Below are 23,271 nucleotides of genomic sequence, written 5' to 3' on the forward strand. Positions count from 1 at the left end.
GTTTTTCCCTCAGTGGTATCCGTATGGGACTGGCTCTGGCGCCCTCTGGAGCGGCGCATGCATGCCATGGTATAAGGGGCACCGCCAGCTCCCCTCACTCTCAGTTCTTTCTTCAGGGAACTCCGACAGTGGGGAAAGAGGGCAGGTTATGGAATGGACATGAGCAACATATCTCAAACAACACTACTTCCAGAAAAGGTAACTATCTTTTCTTCGAGTGCTTGCTCATGTCCATTCCATATTAAGTGATTCCAAGCAGTGCTAACAGAGGCAGGTTAGTGTTCACAGAGGTGTAGACTGCAATACAGCTCTGCCAAACCCAGCATTGTCTCTGGCTTGCTGAGTGATGGCATGGTGCACCGTGAATGTGTGAACCAAAGACCATGTCGTGCCTCTGCAAACGTCCTGGATGGGAATGTGGACCAGGAAGGCCACCGTGGATGCCTGAGCTCTGGTCGAGTGGGCCCTCACAATCGGCGGCAGCAGGACCTATGCCAGCTCATAACAGATCCAGATGCAGGAGGTGATCCAGTTGGAAAGCGTCTGCGATGACACCAGAAGGCCCTTCATCCTATCCACTGTCACAATGAAGAGTTGGGTCGACCTGCAGAATGGCTTGGTATGTGCCAGGTAAAATGCCAGGGCATGTCTGACATCCAGGGTGTGAAGTCTCCTTTCCTCCCCAGTAGTGTGCAGCTTGGGACAAAACACTGGGAGGAAGATGTCCTGGTTAACATGGAAGGAAGATACCATCTTTGGCAGAAAGGCCAGATGGGATCGCAATTAAACTTTGTCCTTGTAGAACACCATATACAGAAGCTCCAACATCAGGGCTTTAAGCTCCAACACTAGTCTCAAGGAATGCGATCTTCCATAACAGGTGGGAGAGGGAGCAGGAACCCAAAGACTCAAAGGGTGGGCACATGAGCCTAGAAAGAACCAAGTTAAAGTCCCACTGTGGGACTAGAGCCCAGGCCGGCGGGAAGACTCTCTGGAGCCCTTTCAGGAATCGGACCGACATGTCGTGTGAAAACACCGTCTGACCTTGAATCGGCAGGTGAAAAGCAGAGACAGCCGCAAGGTGCACTCTGATGGTGGAGAAGGCCAGCCCCTGGTTCTTAAGATGGAACAGGTAATCGAAGATAGATTGTAAAGAGGAGTGCATTGGAAGGACGTTATGTCAGGAGTTCTCAAACTGGGGATGAGGACCCTTCAGGTGGTTGCGAGATTATTACATGGGGTGTCACAAGCTGTCAACCTCCACCCCAAACCCTGCGTGCCTCCAGCATTTATAATGGTGTTAAATATATTAAAAGTGTGTTTATTTATTAGGGAGGTCTCACTCAGAGGCTTGTTGTGTGAAAGGGGTCGCCAGTAAAAAAGTCTGAGACCCACTGCGCTATGCTCAGATGTCCAGTGGGAGAACTTCATCCATTTGGCAAGGTAGGTTGCTCTAGTGGAAGGCTTCCTGCTTTCCAAGCAGATTTGCTGGACCTCATTAGAGCAGGCCTGCTACTCCAAGTTCAACCATGCAACATCCACGCTGTGAGGTGGAGAGGGGCGAGGCTGGGGTGTAGGAGATGCCTGTGATCCTGCCAGAGCAAATCCAGTCAGTCGGGAAGGGGCCAGGGAGCAGCCACTGCCAGGTCCATCAGTGAGTCAAACCAATTTTGGCACAGCCATGCTAAGGCAACCATGATGACTTGGGCCTTGTCTCTCTTGATCTTTGACGGGACTCTGCTGATGAGAGGGACTGGCAGGAATGTGAACATCAGAACCCCCTGACAATGACAGGAAGAAGGCATCGGAGAGGAAACGTTTGCCCAGAGACCTTGTAGGGAACAGAAGCGATGACATTTCCTGTTCCGTCTGGTGGTGAATAGATCCAGTTGGGGATTTCCCCACCTCTGGAAGAGAGTCCGTGCTACCTCTGGATGGAGCAACTACTTGTGGGGAGAGGGAAAAGACCTGCTGAGGCAATCTGCCAGTGTGTTCCTGACGCAAGGGAGGTGACAGGCCTCCACCTGGATCGCATGGTTGATACAGAAATCCCACAGTTGGAGTGCCTCTTGACAGAGGGCCAACGAGCATGCTCCCCTTTGCCTCTTGATGTAGAACATTGAGGCCGTATTGTCCATCAACATACTCACCACCTTGCCTGCCAGGTGCAGTAGAAAGACTCCGCAGGCCAAGCATACTGCTCTGAGCTCCTTGACATTTATGTGCAACATTATCTCCTCCGAGGACCACATGCCCTGGGTCTGGAGTTTGTTAAGATGTGCTCCCCAGATGTGCTCCCCACCTTGGTCCAAGGTGTCCGATATCAATTTGATGGAGTGATGAAGGCTGTGAAATGGAACTCCCTTCCAGGACTTCTCTGGGTTCGGTCCACCACTGAAACAAGTAAGTATCGTCGGGGGGACGGTAACTATCTTTTCCAGGTGATCTCTGGACTGGGAATAAACGGTCGCTAGTCACTGCTGTAAAGGCCACATCCAGAGCCTGGCATGGCAGACAACATATGTACATGCTGCTATGTGGTCCAGCAGGCGCAGGCAAACCCTGGTCGTGGTCAGAGGGAACGTGGAGACTCCTGCGATGAGGTCCACCAACACTTGGAACGTCTCCTGCGATAGACACGTTCTGGCACTGGTGGAGTCAAGCCCCACTGCGATGAACTCTATTCTCTGCACTGGAACTAACCATCGACTCTTTGTCATTTACCAGCTGCCCCAGGGATGGGCACATGGCCTGCAGCACCGCAACACTCCTCTGAACTTTGGACCAGGAGTGGCCTTTGACGAACCAGTCATCGAGGTGCAGGTAGATCTGGATACCTCAATGTTGGAGGTAAGCGGCTAGTACTGACATGTACTTGGTGAACACCCTCAGTGCTGTCGCGAGACCAAACGGGAGGACTGCAAACTGATAGTGGTCAAGTCCCACCATGAAAAGCAGGAAATGTCTGTGACCTTGAAAGATCGCTATGTGATATGTGTCCTTCAAGTTGAGGGCAGCATACCAGTCTCCCGGATCCAGGGAGGGGATGATGCAGGCCAGGGACAGCATGCGGAACTTCAGCTTCTTTAGGTATTTGTTGAGGTCTCGCAGGTCCAGGTTGGGGTGTAGACCACCCTTGGCCTTTGGGATTAAAAAGTACCGGGAACAGAACCCCTTGTTCCTGTACTCGTGAGGAACCTTTTCCACTGCACCCTGCTGCAGCAATCCTTCTACCTCCTGCACAAGTTGACTCATGTGAGAGGGGTCCCTGAAGGAGAAAGGAGGGTTGGGGAGGTAGAAAGAAACTGGAGGGTGTAACGCAGCACCACAGTATTGTGGATCCAGCAGTCCAAAGCTACAGTGGTCCATGTGGGGATGAAAAAAGAAAGGCGGTTGGAAAACAGCAGGAAAGATGGATCTGGGGTATAGTTTGGTAGGTCACCCTCGAGCGCACCCTCAAAACGCTTGCTTGCCCCCCCTGCTTATTGCGGGTTGGGCCCGATTAGGCAGAGGGTTGAGGTGGGTGGCTTGAGCAGCACTTGTAGCCCCTACATTTCTTATGGGGTGGCTCCTGCCGGGGTTGGCTCCTTTAACCCTAAAATGGCTTATGGGCTGGATCGGCGATGTGTAGCCCCAGAGTTTTCAAGGTAGTGCCAGAGCCTTTCAATCCATGCAGCTTACTGTCCGTCTGTTCAGCAAACAGGACCTGACCGTCGAAGAGGAGGTCCTGCATCAACTGCTGACCCTCAGTCAACAGACCCAAGAGGAGCAGCCAGGATGCCCTCCGCATGAAAATGGCTGAGGCCATGGTGCAAGCCGCAGAGTCTGCCATGTCCGACGCTGCTTGGAGGGCCGCACTGGCCGCCCCCCGTCCCTCTTTGAGGATTGCCCAGAACTCCTTCCTGGACCCTTTGGGCAATGAGACCTTGAATTTGGCTACGGTCTGCCACATATTGTAGTCATAGTGGCCAAGGAGGGCTTGGTGATTGGCCCCTTTCAACTGAAGGCTGAAAGGCTAATACATTTTTTGCCCAGACAGATCCAGCCTCTTTGAGTCTTTATTCTTGGGCGTAGCCCTGGGTTGACCCTGCCTCTGCCTCTGATTAATGGCCTCAGCTATGAGGGAGTATGGAGCCAGGTGAGTATACAGATACTTCATGGCCTTTAGCTGGCACAAAATATTTGCACTCAGCCCTTTTTGAAATAGGTGGCAGGGAGGAGGGGGTTTGCCATAGGGCATTAATAATATTGATACTCTCTCATGTAAGGCTAAAGCCACCATGAAACAAAGAAAGTCGAACAGAGTCCGATGGCTCCTTGAGCAGATGTTGCAGTACCATCACTGGCAGCAAGAAGGAACTGAGGTTTGGGGGAGCCGGCAGTACCCCTTATACCATGGCATGTGCTCATCACTCCAGCGGGCACCAGAGCCAGTCCCATATGGATACCACTGAGGGTGACCAGATAGTAAATTTGAAAAATTGGGACGGGGTGGAGAATAATAGAAGCCCAAAAATTGGGACTGTCCCTATAAAACTGGGACATCTGGTCACCCTGAGGGAAATACTTCTGGCACCGATGCATGTAGTGAGCGCACACACCTAATATGGAATGGACATGAGCAAGCACTTGAAGAGTGCCCTTACAACTCTTCCTTGAAAATCTCCTACCTTTTCCTTTCTTACTGCTTCTTCCACAGTTCATAATGTAAATGGCCACAGAAGTAGCTTGTGTGTACATGCCTCCAGGCATATGAAGTAACCCACCAAATTAAACTTTTCTGTCCTAGAAGCAGTCAGCTCAGCCGAAGGTGTACACAGAGCCACCAAAGGATGATACAAACAAGATGCAGCTTTCTAATGAGACAGAAGAATGAAAAATATGAACTATGGATGATAATCAAGGCCAATGCAGTCTGTAACTAGTGAGACAATCTTATGCTAAGTTCCCTACATTCTGCGCATTCCACTGCATCAGATGGGAAATTCTGCAGCAGTTTAAATTAAACTTTTAAAATTAAGTTTTAAATAAAATGAACATTAATTATACAATCAAAGATTTCCTTTTTTTTTATTCTGATGTTGTCATAAACAGATAAGTAAGAGTTAATAGAACAAAACTGCTTCATAGCTCTTTTGCGTGGAAAGGGTTAACAAGAACAGTGAGCCTGGCTGTCACCTGACCCGAGGACCAATCAGAGGACAGGATACTTTCAAATCTTGAGGGAGGGAAGTTTGTGTGTGTGCTGTTAGTGTTTGGTTGTTGTTCACTCTGGGGGCTCAGAGGGAGCAGATGTGCAACCAGGTTTCTCTCCGATCTCTCCGATACAGGCTCTTATAAGTTCAGACTAGTGAGTACTAGGTAGATAAAGCGAGTTAAGCTTATGTTTGTTTTCCTTATTTGCAAATGTGTATTTGGTTGTGTTAGACCCCCAAGTTGGGCCCCAGGGCCAGACAGCAGGTGCTCCGGCCTCCACCCCCCAACGGAATTTTCCCCCAGCCCCCAGAACTGCCACTGATCACATAGCTGCTCAGAAAGCAGAACTTGTAACAGGAAACAGCAACCTTGCGGTCGGCCGACCTGAGGAGGGGAAGTTCCCCCAGACAGTCGCTTCCTGGGTAGAGATGCTGGGGGCCGATTGCCTCCCTTGTATGGGCATGAGCCACTCGCGACCCTGCAATTGGCTTATTATAAATTATGACGAAAAATTCGTTATATATTGTTGGCCCCCCCCCCGGGGACGGGCAGAGAGAACTCGAATTCCCGTCGAACCGTATCCAGGCTTGATCAACCTGGGGCTCTCTCCTGGCTCACGCGTTTCCCAGAGCCTGACTGCTTGCCGGCCGTAATGAAACTTTTGTGGTTTGTATGTGTAAGTAAAATTAGCTGTTAAGGATATCTGTATATCTGTGTTGCTAGATAAGAGGCAGAGACTGGTTCCAGCCGCCCCAAGGCTCCTGCTAGGGGAAACCCGTTGACCAGGAAACCTTGAACGCAAGGGGGACCAGTTGAGCCTCGCAATTTGTGTTTAATAAGGTTAGTTGCTGCATTTATGATTACTAATAGCACCAATATCACTTTTACTAACCCCTGGGACGACCTGAATAATTACTGGGACTTAGAAAAATACCAGGGCCAGCTTCTATTTGTAATTGTAGTGTTTGTGTTATTTGTTCTAGTATTATATTGTAAGCCCAAGTTGTAACTAATCGTGTGGTCCCTTATCCTTATCTGTGACTCATTTAATAAATCCTCAATCTTTAACACTACGACTGATTGCTTGCGTTATCCCCGTCACTACCCTTGGGCACTTGTCACCCCCCCAGGGCATCCAGTGATCGAACCTCCGCCCTATTCCAACGCTCATTACCCGGTAGATAACGGGCACCTGGTGGCCATATCGGTGGAGCAAGGGGCGAGAGCAATCTGTAATCAACAGGTTGGAAGAAGTTCAAATGTGCATTTGGCTGAAAGGAGTTTAATTGTGTATTTGGCTGAAAGGAGTTCAAATTTGTATTTTTGCTGAACGGATTTTAATTTGTACTTGTATACTTAGGCTGGGAGGGTGTTCCCAGTGTCTATAGCTGAACGACCCTGTACCTATTCCATTTTTTTTAAATTTACAAAGATAATTTTTACTGTTTTTTCTTTCTTTAATTAAAAGCTTTTCTTGTTTAAGAACCTGATTGTTTTTTTATTCTGGTGAGACCCCAGGGGACTGGGTCTGGATTCACCAGGGAATTGGTGGGGAGAAAGGAGGGAAGAGGAAGAGAGAGGCTGATTTCTCTCTGTGCCAGGATTACTTTCTCTCAGGAAGAGTCTGGGAGGTGGAAAGAGAAGGAGGGAGGAAGGTGAATTGTCCTCTCTGTTTTGTGATTCAAGGAGTTTGAATCACACAGTGATCCTCCAGGGTAACCCAGGGACGGGAAGCCTGGGAGAGGCAACGGTGGGGGAAAGGGTTTACTTTACTTGTGTTGAGATCCAGAGGTTCTGGGTCTTGGGGTCCCTGGGCAAGGTTTTGGGGGGACCAGAGTGTACCAGACACTGTAATTCGTGGTTGGTGGCAGCGCTACAGGTTCTAAGCTGGGATTGAGCTTAGAGGAATTCATGCTGGTACCCCATCTTTTGGACGCTAAGGTTCAGAGTGGGGATTATACCATGACAGATGTCTCGTTGAATTTTACACTGTCCTCACATTTCCAATTTTCTATATTCTACATTTTTTTTTATTTTACAATTCAAGGGCATTATAAATGCCGCCAGGAAAAGCTGGTCTTGACAACTGAGTAAGGAACAGTTGGGAAGAGAAAAACCTTCAGATAAGCTTGTTTCCATAAAACTATCAACCAGCGAAATCGTTAATGCAGACTTTTGTTACCTTTAGATTTCAGAGTTAACAGCAAATTGAAAAGAATGAGGCCATTGTTACAGGCTTTCTATAAACTGCATTATGACTACATTATACATATTTTCAAGGTTATCTTTACAAAGACAGCTAGAGTCTTCTTTTTTTCCCCTTATATGAAAGCTTACAACCTGAATCACAATTCTTTGGCAAACAGATAAATTCTGAAGCTTCAGTACTGCAAAAGACACAAGACTGTGACCATAATTAAAAAGTGAACCCAGTGTAAATTGGCTTTCCCACAAAGGGAGTTTGACATTCCTGTTTTGAGTAAATTCTTCTTTGCGCACATCTCGGAATAATATAAATGTCATCTGGAATGTGTTCTAGGTTCAAGAATCATGGAGCCGCACTGACGGCATTCAAGTGAACTCTCATTCTCAAGTATAAATGCATAAGCAGACAGATACTACATCTCTTCAATAATTACACAGACCTAAAATCTTTGCTAATTTATGCAATCTGTGTGCATTATAAACCTTACCGTTTCCATCCCATACAGCTGAGTATACAGAGACTGGATTTTGTACATACTATGTACCAGTGAATAATGTCAGTACTTGAGAGGAAATATGATCTAACGATTAAGACACAGGACTAGGGTTCATGAGATCTGAGTTTCTGGAACACTGACCAGCTGAACAGAAGAAAGAATTAATAGTACAAGTGAGGGGCTGACTGATCTTCAGAAGTTAGTCAAGAAAGAGAAGGTTCTTCAGGTAGCAAGCATTAAAAATCACTTAAAGGAGTAGTTCATAAGAGATGCCTAAATGCAGAATCGGTATGCAAATTTCCAGCAGTTTGATTCAGCTCCTCTTAAAGTCAATGGGAGACTTTTTCCAATGACTTCAGTGATCTTTGAACTAGGCCCCAGGAAAGCAACAAGAAATAATTTTTCTTCCCCGCCACCTCCATATGTGTTTTTCTCTTTTTTACCCAGAATACATGCAATGTAATAATAGTAGTTTACAAAGTACAGCATCTTTCATTCCACTTGACTCAAAAGCACTTTATAAACCATATATGCAAGAAGCAATTCACCCACTAATGAAGAAAAACCATCCCAAGACAAAATTTGACAGCTAATTAACAGCCTGCAGCAACACCACAGAACAATATGGGCAGGAAGTGAGGAAGAATGCTATAAGAACACATTTATTAGGCCTTTTAAATAATGCCTTCTCTGGACAGTAAACAATCTAGACTTCCCAATTTCTGAACTATTTTTTTTTTAAACACTGTTGGACAAATATTCTATGAAACCCTAAGGCCTAGTCTATGCTATAAAGTTAGGTTGACATAAGTCACCTTGTATCAACCTATTTGTGCATGTGTCTATGCTCAAATTTGTCTCCAGCTGACAAACACCCTGCTACAGAGACACAGGGAAACCACATCCTGAACTGCACAGAGCTATGGGCAACCTATGCAGAACACTGAGGAGGAAAAGAAAGAAGAGGATTAGGGAAGATACGTTCTGTGAGCTCAAGTAAACCTGTGCTGCTTCAGAGCGTGAACAAAGAGCTTGGTGGGCCTATATGACTAACAGCATGGAAAACCAGTCAGTGCTTGTTTCTCAGTGAAGTGCCACTTATGGACCTGTCTGCAGCTGCTCCAGGAACACCATCAACAGCCTATGTCCCTCAGGAAACTGGCCTAGAAGAAATCCTCACATCCCTTGTTATGCAGTATATCCTGCAGGTCTGCAAATGCAGGAGAATCATGAATCCTGTATTTGCAGCATTCATGAGAACAATGCAAAGCTCTGCGGGCTCCATGCTTCTGTCAGAGATTGCAGAGACAGAAAAGCGCCATGTGGATTTGTGGGATGTTTTTTTATTTAGTTATTTTTGAAAAGGCACAAAAATTATGGAATATTAATGGTACTCTGAGATGGAAAACGCTGCATGCCTAGAACTTGACCCCTAGCTCCCAGAAATTCCTGGGCAAGTCATTTCTACCCCACGACACGTGGCAAAAATTTCTCAACAGCTACAATACTGCTGTATTTTGATGCACCACATTTTGCATTGACACAAGCACCCCGGTGAGGGTACTGACACACGCAGCCAAGTATGCAAAAGTCCAAGCGATATAAAAACTTCAGTGGCTGTATGCCAACATAATTGCATCCACCACAGTTTGTAGTATAGACATGGCCTAAAAATACTGAAGAATCCTGACTGGCTAGTAGAAGGGTTAGAAAATCATTCTGTGCTATTCAATATCTGTAAACTGGTCTTCTAATAATATACTCTTACACCCATCTAAAAGCACTAATGGAACACAGGCAGCTTTGGTAAAGACGTTTCCAGGTCTTAAGGCTTATTTATGGCCTCATCCAATCCTCTATGAAGTCAATGGAAAGATGCCACAACGTTAACAGACTGTCATAACTGTTACTGAGTACAGAAAAGTGAAGAAATACCAGTCTTCACTCTGCCTCCTTTTGTATATTTGTTATGCTGGTCGTTACTTACAATATCACATACTACAATTTAATCCTATTTTTTTTTTAATAAATAATATGTGATCAAGTCTATATTGGAATGCACTGGGGTGCACACAATCTGCATTCTGGCATTTCCTGATTTTGAGTGCTTAATTATTTTAGGCCCCAACCCTGCAAAGACTTATGCATGAGCTTAACTTTATGCAATATGAACAGTCCCTGAATGACCTGAAACAAAGGCATTTGTCTTTGCAGGGTCAGGATCTTACTTTTTTATTAGTGTAGAATTTTGTATGGAATTTCCTACACTTTATAAATAAAAAAGATGGAAAAATTAGTAAAAACATAAAAAGAAGCTTCCCTTTCTAAGATTTTAAAACTTCTGATCTGCATTTTTCAAAAATGTTATATGTATATTACAATTTTAATTTGAGAGAGACAAGGTAAGTGAAGCAATATCTTTTATCGGACCAACTTCTGTTGATGAGAGAGAAATTTTTGCACTTACACAGAGTTTTTCTCTTCTTCAAATCTCTAATATTCTTGGACCAACACAGCTACAATTACACTGCAGATTTTAATTTTGTAATTCAAAAAATATGAATAATTTACCCAATCTTAATTCAGATGCACTATAAGTATCCACTGTAGCTAAATATAACATTCACATAAAATAGTCCAAAACTTTTCTATTCCCAACAACAGATCAATTTCAGTCATAGAATAAAAAAAGTGAAGAATGTAATAGAAAAACACCATTCTAAATTTATACACTGAATGAAATTCTGTTCTCATAGCAGTTCTATTACAAGTAAGCAATCAATACTTTCACCAATTAGGCATACATCAAAAAATACTAATAAGTAATAAACTTTTAATCTTATTTCCTTTTCAAACTAGCAACTTACTGTAGAAAACCAAATCTATCTGTGACTTTGTAAAGAAGGTAGTCTGCATCTTCCCAAGGTTCAATCTGGGCACCCTCTCGTCCCTAAAAAAAGAAAGAAAGGCAACAATGAAGGCTTATGGCACCACATAGCAAGCTGGTCTAAAACTTAAAAAGACAGGACATGAGTTATGCAGCTGAAGGCATATTCTATATCTGTCACGCAGAACACCACCACAGAACTCCCAATCTGACCTATAAAGGAGGAGAGAGCTCCACAACCATCCCACCAACTTTACTTATTTCCACAGTAGAAGAGTTCCTCAGATTGTTTTTTTTGTACAACCCTCCATGTCACTGGTGGAGTTGGGGAGCAATGTGGTAAAAAGAACAGATGAATAGTGAGGAACAATGTTTTTAAAGGCTTTGAAAGACAGGACGTGTCTTTAACTTGATGTGGTGGACAAAGGAGAGCCAGTGGAGAGATTTTAAAAGGGAGGGAGTAATATGGACTGATCAGCAGGGAAGGATTATTTTAGCAGCTGCATTTTGTAGAATCAGTGGGAGTAATATGTTTGTCACAGAGGTCTGAGAAGGTGGTGGAGGCAGCTGGAGTCATAAAGATGGGAGATCATGCTGCATTTTAGCTGTATGGCAGAAAGAAAATGATGAATCTTAGACATATGTGGAAAAACAGCAGCCACACTTAGATACTGTCTGGATACAAGGAGTGAGAGGGAGACGAAGATTTCCTGCAGGTTACATAAAAGCTTGACTGATACAGAAGATGACAATTTCTAATAATAAATCAAAGCTGATGTGCATGCATGCGCACACATCCTTGTTGTTCATGGGGCAAGGGATAGCTCAGTGGTTTGAGCATTGACCTGCTAAACCCAGGGTTGAGAGTTCAATCCTTGAGGGGGCCGCTTAGGGATCTGGGGCAAAAATTGGTCCTGCTAGTGAAGGCAGAGAGCTGGACTCAATGACCTTTCAAGGTCCCTTCCAGTTCTAGGAGATTGGTATATCTCCAATTATTATATTATTTATATTACGACAAGTGCCATTCTGACAGCCAGTATGCCTCAGTACTGATCTGCATAGGCCTCCTCCATGGGTAAGTCCAGTCTTTGATGCCTATACATTCAAAAACCCCTGTGATAAACGTGCTAGAAAAGGTCTCCATTAGTGCTAGTTGTTATGGCTATTTTATAGGAATTCCTGTTTCCCAGAATATTGAATGGACCACCAGAAGCATGGTAGAACTGGAGGTGCAGGAGCTTGGGGTGCACCCGCAGAGTTGTGGAGTGAATGGGAGTTGGAATGCAGGGAGCTGGAGTGGACTGGCAGGGTTGAGATGTGGGAAGGTTGAAGTACACTGACAGTTGTGGGGTGCAGGAGTAGTGGTACACTGGCAGAATGTTTAGTGCAGGAAGATTAGGGTGCAAGAAGGTTGGGATACAACAGCAGAGCTAGGGAGTGTGCCCCACCCTCTCTTAGAATCCTAGAATATCAGGGTTGAAAGGGACATCAGGAGGTCATCTAGTCAACCCCCTGCCCAAAGCAGGACCAATCCCCAGCTAAATCATCCCAGCTAGGGCTTTCTCAAGCCGGGCCTTAAAAACCTCTAAGGAAGGAGATTCCACCACCTCTCTAGGTAACCCATTCCAGTGCTTCACCACCCTCTTAGTGACAAAGTTTTTCCTAATGTCCAACCTAAACCTCCCCACTGCAACTTGAGACCTACTCCTTGTTCTGTCATCTGCTACCACTGAGAACAGTCTAGATCCATCCTCTTTAAAACCCCCTTTCAGGTAGCTGAAAGCAGCTATCAAATCCCTCCTCATTCTTCTCTTCTGCAGACTAAACAATCCCAGTTCCCTCAGCCTCTCCTCATAAGTCATGTGCTCCAGCCCCCTAATCATTTTTGCTGCCCTCCGCTGGACTCTTTCCAATTTTTCCACATCCTTCTTGTAATGTGGGGCCCAAAACTGGACACAGTACTCCAGATGAGGCCTCACCAATGCCGAATAGAGGCCTTGCCTACTCTACCATCCCCATTTATCTCCCTGCTAATAAACCCCTCCCCTTGCTGGAGCCCCAAATCCCTATTCCTCTAACCCCCCACTCCTCCATCTCCTAATATCCTGGGAGGGGAAGGGTGCCTTACATATCAAATTTCCCTCCCCACCAAAAGACTTCAGTTACATTCCCCTCAAAATACAATTTGAGTCTTGGGTGGCAGTTTTAACAACCTCCAACTGCTCAGTTAAAAAAAACTCCCTTTGTCTTAGGTGGCAGCTTGTGATTAACTTATCTTTAATTATGTTGATGGGTAAGTTCATAGCCATGGTGATTCAACCAATCATTAATGTGTCCCAGTACAAGGCAGCACTAGGAAACAATTTTTGAAGATGCCTGTAATTCAGGAACTTCTTGGCCAAATAACCCCAAATTTGGATTCCTAATGCTACCCTGCATCCTGTCTCACTTGAGGGGCACTAAATTTCAATGTAATACAAGTAACTATTCAGATTTTAGCATGCTTAGAAGAGTCAAGTTTTAAAGCATATAAAATGGCAAAAATATAAACGTTCTAGCTGATTTTCTGTATTGATGCATACATAATATTAAAAATGTGTATTTTCTTAAATACTGTTCTCAGCGTGGGTACCCAAAGATTTACCCTTGGGTAAAACGTGACAAATTTGAACCAGTTTGACCTGAATCATATCAATGGTTTGACCTTTAGCTCTGTACAATGAAAATAAATTAAATTAAAATAAAAAGACACACCACCTAGCCATTTTTTTAAGTTTCTATTTTTTTCTGAGCTTACATATCTGGAACCCCTCGCTCAAATGACTCCAAATTTAAGTCATTAAACCTAGCCTGCACACTCCAGAGGCACACCAACTTTCAAAAAAATCTGAAAAAGTTTGTCTATTCTAGATTACTTACCAAGCTCAACCTTTAAACAGATGTAATGCAACCTCAACTATAGTGGCAGTGCTGCACCACTATAATTAAAGTCTTTCAGTCATGATTGCTACCAACTTTGAACTAAAGCTATTGCTACAAAACAAAGGTCAGTGAAAAGAAAATCCCTTAAAATCAAATATATGCCACATTATATAGATACAGCTTTACTTTATATACAATTTTGTATAATGTTTCCTTACCTCCACAAATTACAGTCTAGCACAGTGATACTCAGACTGAGGTTTGGAAGCCGTAAGTGGCTCTTTAATGTGTCCCTGCAGCTCTTTGCAACACATGATATTAAAACATTGTATGATTTAATTATTAACCAGTCTACGTTATTAACCAATAAGGATGCTTTTATTATGTTATTAACCAATTAAGTTATCAAACTGCACTAAGTTATCAACCTATTTGCTGTGAAAATAATATACACCACTATTTTATAGATATAGATGTATTATATGTGTGCGTTTATATACCTATATATATATATACACACACACACACACACTCTCTCTCTCTATATATATATACACACACACACACACACACACACACACACACACACTCTCTCTCTCTCTCTCTCTCTAAAATAAAACTAAATATTTCCCTGGCATACTATTTAAACATGAATATATAGTACTATAGCCTGCTACCACTGTGACTCTTTTGGGTAATGTTGATCACTAATTTGGCTCCTGAACCACTGAGGTCTGAGTATCTCTGGTCCAGCACGTCGTATGACTACCAATGATACTCTGCTGAGAATATGTGAGCAAGATGTAGGCATGCATAACCCAGTTGTATTCTATGACAGTCTTACTTGCTATATGGTACAAAAACAGCACAAGCTGCAATTTTTTTCTTTACATAAAATAGGTTACTTTAGCAAATCAATGTGTTTATTTTTTTTCTTTTCTATTGCCATTGGTGATTTAGCATTACATTTTTGTGATCATGCATCAGAGTTAAAGTATGTGTATCCTCAAAAAAAACAGTATCTTTTGATCAATACATTGGATTCACTAAACAGCATCAATCAGAATAAATAAAACCTGACCAGTTGTAAGACATGGGCACCTCAATATAAGTGAGAGAAAAATGACAAAAATAGTCCTGAAGCAACTTATATACCTCTGAAACTTAAGTTCATCAAACCATCAGCAAAAACATGGAGAGGAAAAAAAATATATAAAGCAAGCTCTCCTAATATTAATGTGTACTGAACTTGATGCAGATTATCACACAGAATATTTTAGGAGAAAGCTATTTATTTTTGAACTTGCCAGAGGAAGCCCACATTTCAATTTCTAATAGTTAATGCCAAAATTACACTATTAACAGGAGCACTTACTTTGTCATACTTGGCAACTATCTCAGCTCGTTCTTGGGCAAGTTTGATAGCAGCATCCTGCTCGGCATCTGAATCTGTTCAGGATTAAAATAAAAAGTAACTGAGGTTTGCTCTCTCTGTAATCAAGAATTGTTGAAAAGTAATTAGAGAATAAATCTTATCACATAGAGACATTAGGTTTCAGGAGTACCAAAATGAATATAGCAAAATGAAATATGGTGGTATAACCTGAAAAGTAACAATCTGAATACTGTTCAAGATCAATAAAATTGTGCACTGTTCCAACTGCTGAACGGATGTAACTTCAACTCTCAAACCTGTAATCTAACATAGTTTATGTCTATACCATTATGAGAAACGGAACAGCTAAAGCTTCTTGTGATAAGATGCACTAGGAACTTGAGAGATACCACTACTGAGCTTTTGTTATTCTTTCACAATTTTCACTAACCATTAGTGCTTGATTCATTGATTTTCTTTTTTTTAAATTACATCCATCATGATTTGCGATATTACAATGCTATCTTATGCAGCAAAGGCCGATGCTGAAGTATTTTCTCTAAGTTTTCCACAAGATGGACATTTAAATCTTGAAAAGAACTGGAAGACTGAAGGCCTCAGGGCTAAAACTTCCACATGTGCCTTACCCATAAGAAAACACGGTTACCCACCTTTTAGTAACTGCTGTTCTTCGAGATGTGTTGTTCACGTCCATTCAAAGTAGGTGTGCACACGCTGTGTGCATGCCAGCCGGAAGGTTTTCCCCTAGCAGCGTCCGTAGGGTCGGCCCTGGCACCCCCTGGACTGGCGCCACTACAGCTCCCTACAAAGGGGCCCGCCGACCCTCCACTCCCTCAGTTTCTTCTTGCCAGCACTCCAACAGAGGGGCAGGAGGATGGGTATTGGAATGGACATGAACACCACATCTCAAACAAAGAACAAGTTACTAAAAGGTGAGTAACCATTTTTTCTTCTTCGAGTGGTTGTTCATGTCCATTCAAAGTAGGTGACTCACAAGCCTAACCTTAAGTGGTGGGGTCGGAGATCACTGCTGACTGGAGTACTGCATGACCAAAGGCTGCATCATCCCTAGCCCAGTGCGTGATGGCGTAGTGGGACGAGAACGTGTGGATGGAAGACCACGTGGCTGCTCTACAAATCTCCTGAGTCGGGTTCTGAGCTAGGAATGCCGCAGAGGAGGCCTGCGCCCTAGTGGAGTGGGCTGTGACCGGAGGGACATGGGTCGAGCTATGCGGTAGCATTACCGGATGCAGGTCGCGATCCACAAAGAGATTCGCTGAGAAGAGACTGGGAGCCCCTTTATCCTATCCGCCACTGCAATGAAGAGCCAAGTTGAGCGTCTGAACGGTTTGGTACGCTCTATGTAAAAAGTCAAGGCCCTGCGGACATCCAGGGAATGTAACCTCCGCTCCTCATTGGAAGTGTGTGGTTTCGGATAAAACACCAGGAGAAAAATATCTTGACCCATGTGGAACTGTGAGACGACCTTGGGTAGGAAAGCCGGGTGAGGTCTAAGTTGGACCTTGTCCTTAAAGAACACAGTGTACGGGGACTCGGATGTTAACGCCCTGAGCTCCGACACCCTCCTGGCTGAGGTGATCACCACCAGGAAGGCGGTCTTATACGACAAGTACAACAGGTAGCATGAAACCAGAGGCTCAAAGAGAGGTCCCGAGAGGGCGGAGAGGACCAGATTCAGGTCCCAAGCAGGGGCCAGCTGACGAACATGCAGAAACAGCCTGTCCGTACCTTTGAGGAAACGCCCGACCAGCGGGTTCGCAAACACCGAGGTACCCCCTCTCCTGGATGGAAAGCCGAGATGGCCGCCAAGTGAACACGAATCGAGGAGAGGGAGAGGCCCAGTTGTCTGAAGTGGAGCAAATAGTCTAAGACAATGGGGATTGGGACCCCCAGCAGATTGTGACCTCGCTGACCCAACCATACGGAGAAGTGCTTCCATTTGGCCAGGTAGGTGGCCCTAGTTGACTGTTTCCTACTGCTGAGCAGCACTTGTCTGACTTGCTGGAAGCACTGCACCTCCACCGGGTTCAGCCATGGAGCATCCATGCTGTGAGGTGAAGGGACTCAAGGTTCGGGTAGCGGATGGAACCCCAGTCCTGCGTGATCAGGTCCGGGAGCAGGGGCACCATCAGAGGCACCTGTGCAGGAGTGACGTGTACCAATGTTGGCGCAGCCACACCAGAGCTATCAGGATTACCTGTGCATGGTCCCTGTGAATCTTCAAAATCACCCTGTGTATCAGAGGGATCAGAGGAAAGGTGTAGAGCAGACCGACCCCCCAAGACTGCAGGAAGGCATCCGACAGAGACCCCTGACTGTGGCCCAGGAGGGAGCAGAACCATCGGCACGTCCTGTTTTCCCTCGAGGCAAACAGGTCTAACCGGAGAAAGCCCCAGAGCTGGAAAATTGAGCATATCACGTCCCATCGGAGAGACCACTTGTGACCCCGGAACGAGCGACTGAGGGTGTCTGCCAAACCGTTCTTCTCCCCCCGGAAGGTAGAACGCCGTCAGGTGGGTAGCACTGTGGACGCAGAAATCCCACAGCGCGAGGGCTTCCCTGCACAGGGTAGAGGACCATGCACCCCCATTTGTTGATATAAGACTGCCGACGTGTTGTCTGGGAGGACTGAAACGCATTTGCTGGCCAGGTGGGACCGGAAGGTCAAATAAGCCAGGCGAACCACTCTCAGCTCCCTGACATTGATGTGCAACTCGAAGTCCTCCGGCAACTACAAGCCCTGCGTCCTGAAGTGTCCCAGGTGTGCTCCCCAACCCTGATCCGAGGCATCTGTTACCAGGGAGAGGGAGGGTTGAGAGGCAGCAAAGGGGACACCCATGCACACTTTCTGCAGGTCGAGCCACCACTGCAGCGAGCTCAGCACCAAGTGGGGAATGGACACCACAGAGTCCAAGGGGTCCCTGGCCAAGCGATATAATGTCGCTAACCAGGACTGTAGCGGGAGAAGCCGGAGTCTGGCATGGTTTACCACATAGGTGCACGCCGCCATGTGATCCAACAGCTGGAGGCAAACTCGCACCGTGGTAATCAGGGCGCAGTGCAGTCCGAGGATGAGCTCAGAAATCGCACGGAACCTGGATTCCGGCAGGTACACGCTGGCATGGGTGGAGTCCAGAACTGCTCCTATGAACTCGATTCGTTGTGTCGGAGACAGGGTGGACTTGGCTTCGTTCAAGAGCAGGCCGAGATTGAGAAAGGTCCGCCTGATGAATGACACCTGGGTCTCCACCTGCCCCTTGGAGCAGCCCTCTGTGAGCCAGTCGTCCAGGTAGGGGAATACCTGGATGCCCACCTGCGCAGGAAGGCCGCCACGACTGCCTTGCACTTCGTGAAGACCCTAGGAGCAGCTGATAGGCCGAACGGGAGCACCGTGAACTGCAGATGAGCGTCGGCCACAACAAACCTGAGGTACCAACGGTATCAGGGAATTATGGCAATGTGGAAATAAGCATCCTTTAAGTCGAGGGCGGCATACCAATCTCCTGGATCCAGGGAGGAATAATCGAGGACAGAGAGACCGCGCAGAACTTGAGCTTTCATACAAACTTGTTCAGCCGCTGCAAGTCTAGGATGGGTCTCAGGCCCCCTTTCGCTATTAGGAAATACCGGGAGTAGAAGCCTTTGCCCCTGAGCTCCCGAGGTACTTCCTCCACCACCCCTGCCTCCCTGAGGGACTTCACTTCTTGACTTAGAAGTTGCTCGTGAGATGGGTCCCTGAAGAGGGACGGGGAGGGGGGCTGGTGGGGCGGGAGGGAGGAGAACTGGATAGAATATCCCCTCTCTACCGTGCGGAGCACTCAGCTGTCCAACGTGATTCGGGACCAGGCACGGTAGAAGGAGGACAGACGTGACCCAAAAGGTAGGGTCAGAAGGATCCAGAGTCTCGATAGGTAGGTCACCCTTGACTGTACCATCAAATAGGGGGCCTAGGCCCCGATGGTGGTCTCGATTGACTGGATGCCTGGCCGGAGGGGTGGTGCTGGTGACGCCTCCTGCCATTTCTGCCCCACCTGCACCCCAGCTCCTGGCGAGTCTGAGGCTGGTAGGGGCGTGGGGCCGTCTGCAGCCTAAACTGCCTGCGCTGGGTCGCAGGGATATGCAAGCCCACAAGTCTTTTAGGCTATGTAGACGCCTGTCCATCTTTTCTGAAAACAACATCTGCCCCTCGAAGGGGAGGTCTTGAATGGTCTGCTGGACCTCATAGGGCAGGCCCGAGACCTGGAGCCAGGTTCCCCACTGCATGACCAGGCCCGTGGCCAGGGTGCACGGGCTGAGTCCGCCACATCTAGGGCAGCCTGGAGAAGAGGCTCAAGAGATCAGCTTCCCCTCCTCCACAAGGGCCGAAAACTCTGTCCTCAAGACCTGGGGAAGGAGCTCCGTAAACTTCGACATGGCTGAACACGTGTTATAACCATATCGGCTAACAATTGCCTGTTGGTTGACAATGTGGAGCTGTAGGCCTGCCGTGGAGCACACTTTTCTGCCAAAGAGGTCGAGTCTTTTAGCATCCCTGCTCTTTGGTGTTGATCCCTGAAACCCCTGACGCTCCCATTGCTTGGCCGCATCCACCACCAGGGAGTTCGGGGGTGGGGCAGTACAAGTGTTCGTGCCCTGTAGAGGGGACGAAATAGCGCCGCTCTGTTCTCTTGGCAGTAGGGGCCAGCGAGGCTGGCATTTGCCATAAGGTGCGGGACGTATTCCCAAGTCTTTATCAGCAGGAGAGTCACCCTGGATGGCTCTGAGGGAGCCAGGATATCTACTACGGGTCCGCGTCCACCTCGATTTCCTCAGCTTGGATTGCGAGGCTCTGAGCTGCTCGCCGGAGCAGCTGTTGGAGGATTCGAGTGTCTTCCAGGGCCGGTGCCGCAGCCGTGCCCGAGACCGCTTCGTCCGGGGAGGAAGAAGAGGAAATTACATGGATCAGCCCTTCCTCCGGTGTGTGCTGTCCTTCGGGGTCCTGCGGCACACGTTACTGTGGTTGCGGAGCTAGTTCCGATTCTAAATGCGACACCACGACCGGTACCGGCGTCGCCAGTGAGCGGCTTGGCGTATTGGGCGGTGCCTGCTGAGCCTGAACTGTAGCCGCTGCCGGTGCCGCTGCTCAGCAAGGTGTTGCTGAACTTGAATATGGCACACCCCTGCCCGGCGACAGTGCCGGTGGAGGAGGCAGCTGCACTGGGACCACCGACGCTGAGGAGACCGAGGCCGACCTTGATCGAGGACCAAACGCCTGGCCTACCGACTGGTGGTAGGCCCAGGGGGTCCAAAACGGCCACTGCAAGGGCAGATGCCATTGCTGCCGCCACTGCGGGTAATGCTGGTGGCTCGCCCCCAAAATCAATCTCTTGCTCCGCAACCGGAAGGAGCGGTAGGAGTCTGCCTCTGAGTCTGAAGTCTCTGAGTACAAGGACCTGGAGGGAGCAGCACTCAATGCCGTTGGAGAGCGATGCTGAGGCGGCGGGGAGCCTCTTATCTGGTCCAGTGCCGCCTTAGCGGCGCAGTGTGGGGAGGGAGGCGATAACATGGCCGGCTTGCCCCTCGATTGTACTGGGGGACGGGCCGCGGTAGGCAACTCCCTACAGTGCAGAGAGGCCAGTGCCGGGAGTCCCATCAAGTCCGAGGCCACCTCGAACGCCTCCAGTGTCCAAGGGAGGCGCAAGTCTCTGCTGAGGTCCGGGGATCTAGGCCGGTCCAGACTCGACTGCCCTCTCTGCGGTGCGGGAGTTGACGGAGCAGCTGAGGGCTATAGCTCAGCCTGTCTGCTTGCACTCGCGGACGACGTTGGCCTCGGGTCCTGCAGGGCAGCCTCCATCAGGAGGACTCTGAGTCTTTGAGCTCTGTCCTTGAGAGTTCTCGGGCGGAAGCCTCTGCAGATAGAGCACTGGTCCTTTTGGTGGCTCTCTCCGAGGCACCTCAAAGAAGCAGAGTGGGGGTCACTCTTGGGCATGAATTTCCCACAGTCCTTGCAGAGTTTAAACCCAAGGGAACGGGCGGGCGACAAAAACTTGGGTGGGGAACCCCCAACTACCGAGAACTATATACAATGACCTAAGTAAACTAACTATAACGTAACTATATACACAGACTATACACAAGGATAGGACACTGCTAACTTGCTATGCACAAGAGAAGTTCCAGCTAGCTGTCACCAGTGGTAAGAAGGAACTGAGGGGGTGAAGGGTCAGCGGGCCCCTTTATAGGGAGCCGTAGTGGCACCACTCCAGGGGGCACCGGGGCCAACCCTACGGACGCTGCTAGGAGAAAATCTTCCGGCTGGCGTGCACACGCACACCTACTTGAATGGACATGAACAACCACTCGAAGAAGAACTCAGATATTGCAAATAATGCTACATCTTATTGCTAATTTAAAAAAAAACACTGAAATTAATGGTGTATGAGTAATTCCCAAGATTCATAAAGTGACAGGATTCAAATACACCAGAACTATTCAAGTAGCAGTGCTTGAATTGACTCTTAGGACGCTGGCTATTCCCAAGGAAGCAGTGAAGGAAGAGATGAGTCATAACAGGAACTGAAGCTGGGGCAAGAAAGAGCAACAGCATGACACATCAGGATGGTAGGTTTGACACATGACAGGAGATAGAGCCTTCCAGCCGACTGATGAGGTAGCATGGGACCTTCCAACCAACTGACGAGAAAGTAACACTTCAGTGTAGCACTGGGGATCAGAGCGTTAGAAAGGATCTTGCTGACTGAGAGAAGGGAGTAGAAAATAGAATAAGAGACAGAACAACTAGACTAGCTTATCTGGCTCCAATCCCAAAATGTACAGTCAACTTTAGTTTTCCAGTGGTAAAGGAGACATGTAAGTAAGTTAAGATATCTTACCTACCAACCAACATTTGACAATGATCAAGTAACTAATTCAAAAATGGTCATGGCATCAGAATTAATGAAGGAAACCATCTTCTACCAATGGAAGATTTTCATTTTTTTTTTAATAGCAAAAAATTTTTGAAAAAACAGCTATCAAAAAAGATTTGGTATTTAAAGAATACATTCATTTCAAAACTGTATTTTCATTCACCATTTAGTCCTTGAAGTGGGCATCCTTGTAGTGTATTATTTCTCTAGAAAGGGAACACTCCCAAAGTATATGCCATGAAAAACGTCAAATTGTAAGGGATTCTATATAAAAGCATCATATTCCAAGGACAGACTTTTCACTATTTGTTCAACTCTTATATTTCCTTATGGGATTTATTATGACTATTTTCCAGGACAATGGCTTTCCTAGATATTTCCACTGACCTGATTACAAACAAAGGCAGAACATTCTTGAGAAGCACACACATTTTCTTACTGATACCTGACTCAATACAATATTAACTGTGACAAATGGATTGTAATGAGCAATGAATGACAGTTGAGAATCCCTTAATATGAAAGAGAAAAAGATAAAAGCTTAAATATGTTAACCAAGGAGCCAGTTAAAGGAAATTGCTATTAGAAAATACTTTTTAACACATTAAGTTTTGCGTTTGATGTGGTAGTTTTGGTTTCTTTATTCTTTTAAAACCACAGCTGATAGAATAAAACATGTAGTTACCTGTATAGTAAATCCTCGCTTAACGTTGTAGTTATGTTCCTGAAAAATGCTACTTTATGCGAAATAATGTTAAGCGAATCCAATTTCCCCATAAAAATTAATGTAAATGGGGGTGGGGGAGTGTTGGATACCAGGGAATTTTTTTCCATCAGACAGAAAACTACATATATACAGATACACAGTATAAGTTTGAAACAAACAATTTAATACTGTACACAGCAATGATGATTGTGAAGCTTGGTTGAGGTGGTGAAGTCTGAGGGTGCAATATTTCCCGGGGAATGCCTTACTGCTAAATGATGAACTAGCACTGAGCTGAGCCCTCAAGGTTGACACATTGTTTTTAATGTAGCCTCACCACTCTACAAGGCAGCAGGAATGGAAGGAGGGGAGACAGCATGGCAGAGAGACACAGAGAGACACACCCTGTGTGAGAGAGAAAAACTTGCATTGCCTCTTTAAGTTCGCTGACCCCACTTTAAAGTACATTGCCTTTTTAAGCAGATCAGCAAGTTGAGACAGCAGCTGCTTCTAGCAAGCTTTCTCCGGTAGGG

At 46.4% G+C, this 23,271-nt stretch overlaps 1 protein-coding gene across 2 annotated transcripts in view; it reads right to left on the bottom strand.

Moving 5' to 3' along the window:
• USP6NL (USP6 N-terminal like) overlaps positions 1 to 23,271 on the bottom strand; it is a 239,015-nt gene that overhangs the window by 92,638 nt on the left and 123,106 nt on the right. For both annotated transcript variants that reach the window (XM_050936840.1, XM_050936841.1), the window contains exons 3-4: positions 15,083 to 15,156; positions 10,766 to 10,848 (exon numbers count right to left, since the gene is read on the bottom strand). In XM_050936840.1, the coding sequence (XP_050792797.1) occupies positions 10,766 to 10,848; positions 15,083 to 15,156 (157 nt within the window). The remainder of the gene's footprint in view (positions 1 to 10,765; positions 10,849 to 15,082; positions 15,157 to 23,271) is intronic.

This window comes from Gopherus flavomarginatus, chromosome 1, assembly GCF_025201925.1.
Source record: "Gopherus flavomarginatus isolate rGopFla2 chromosome 1, rGopFla2.mat.asm, whole genome shotgun sequence".
Classification (NCBI taxonomy): Eukaryota; Metazoa; Chordata; order Testudines; family Testudinidae; genus Gopherus; species Gopherus flavomarginatus.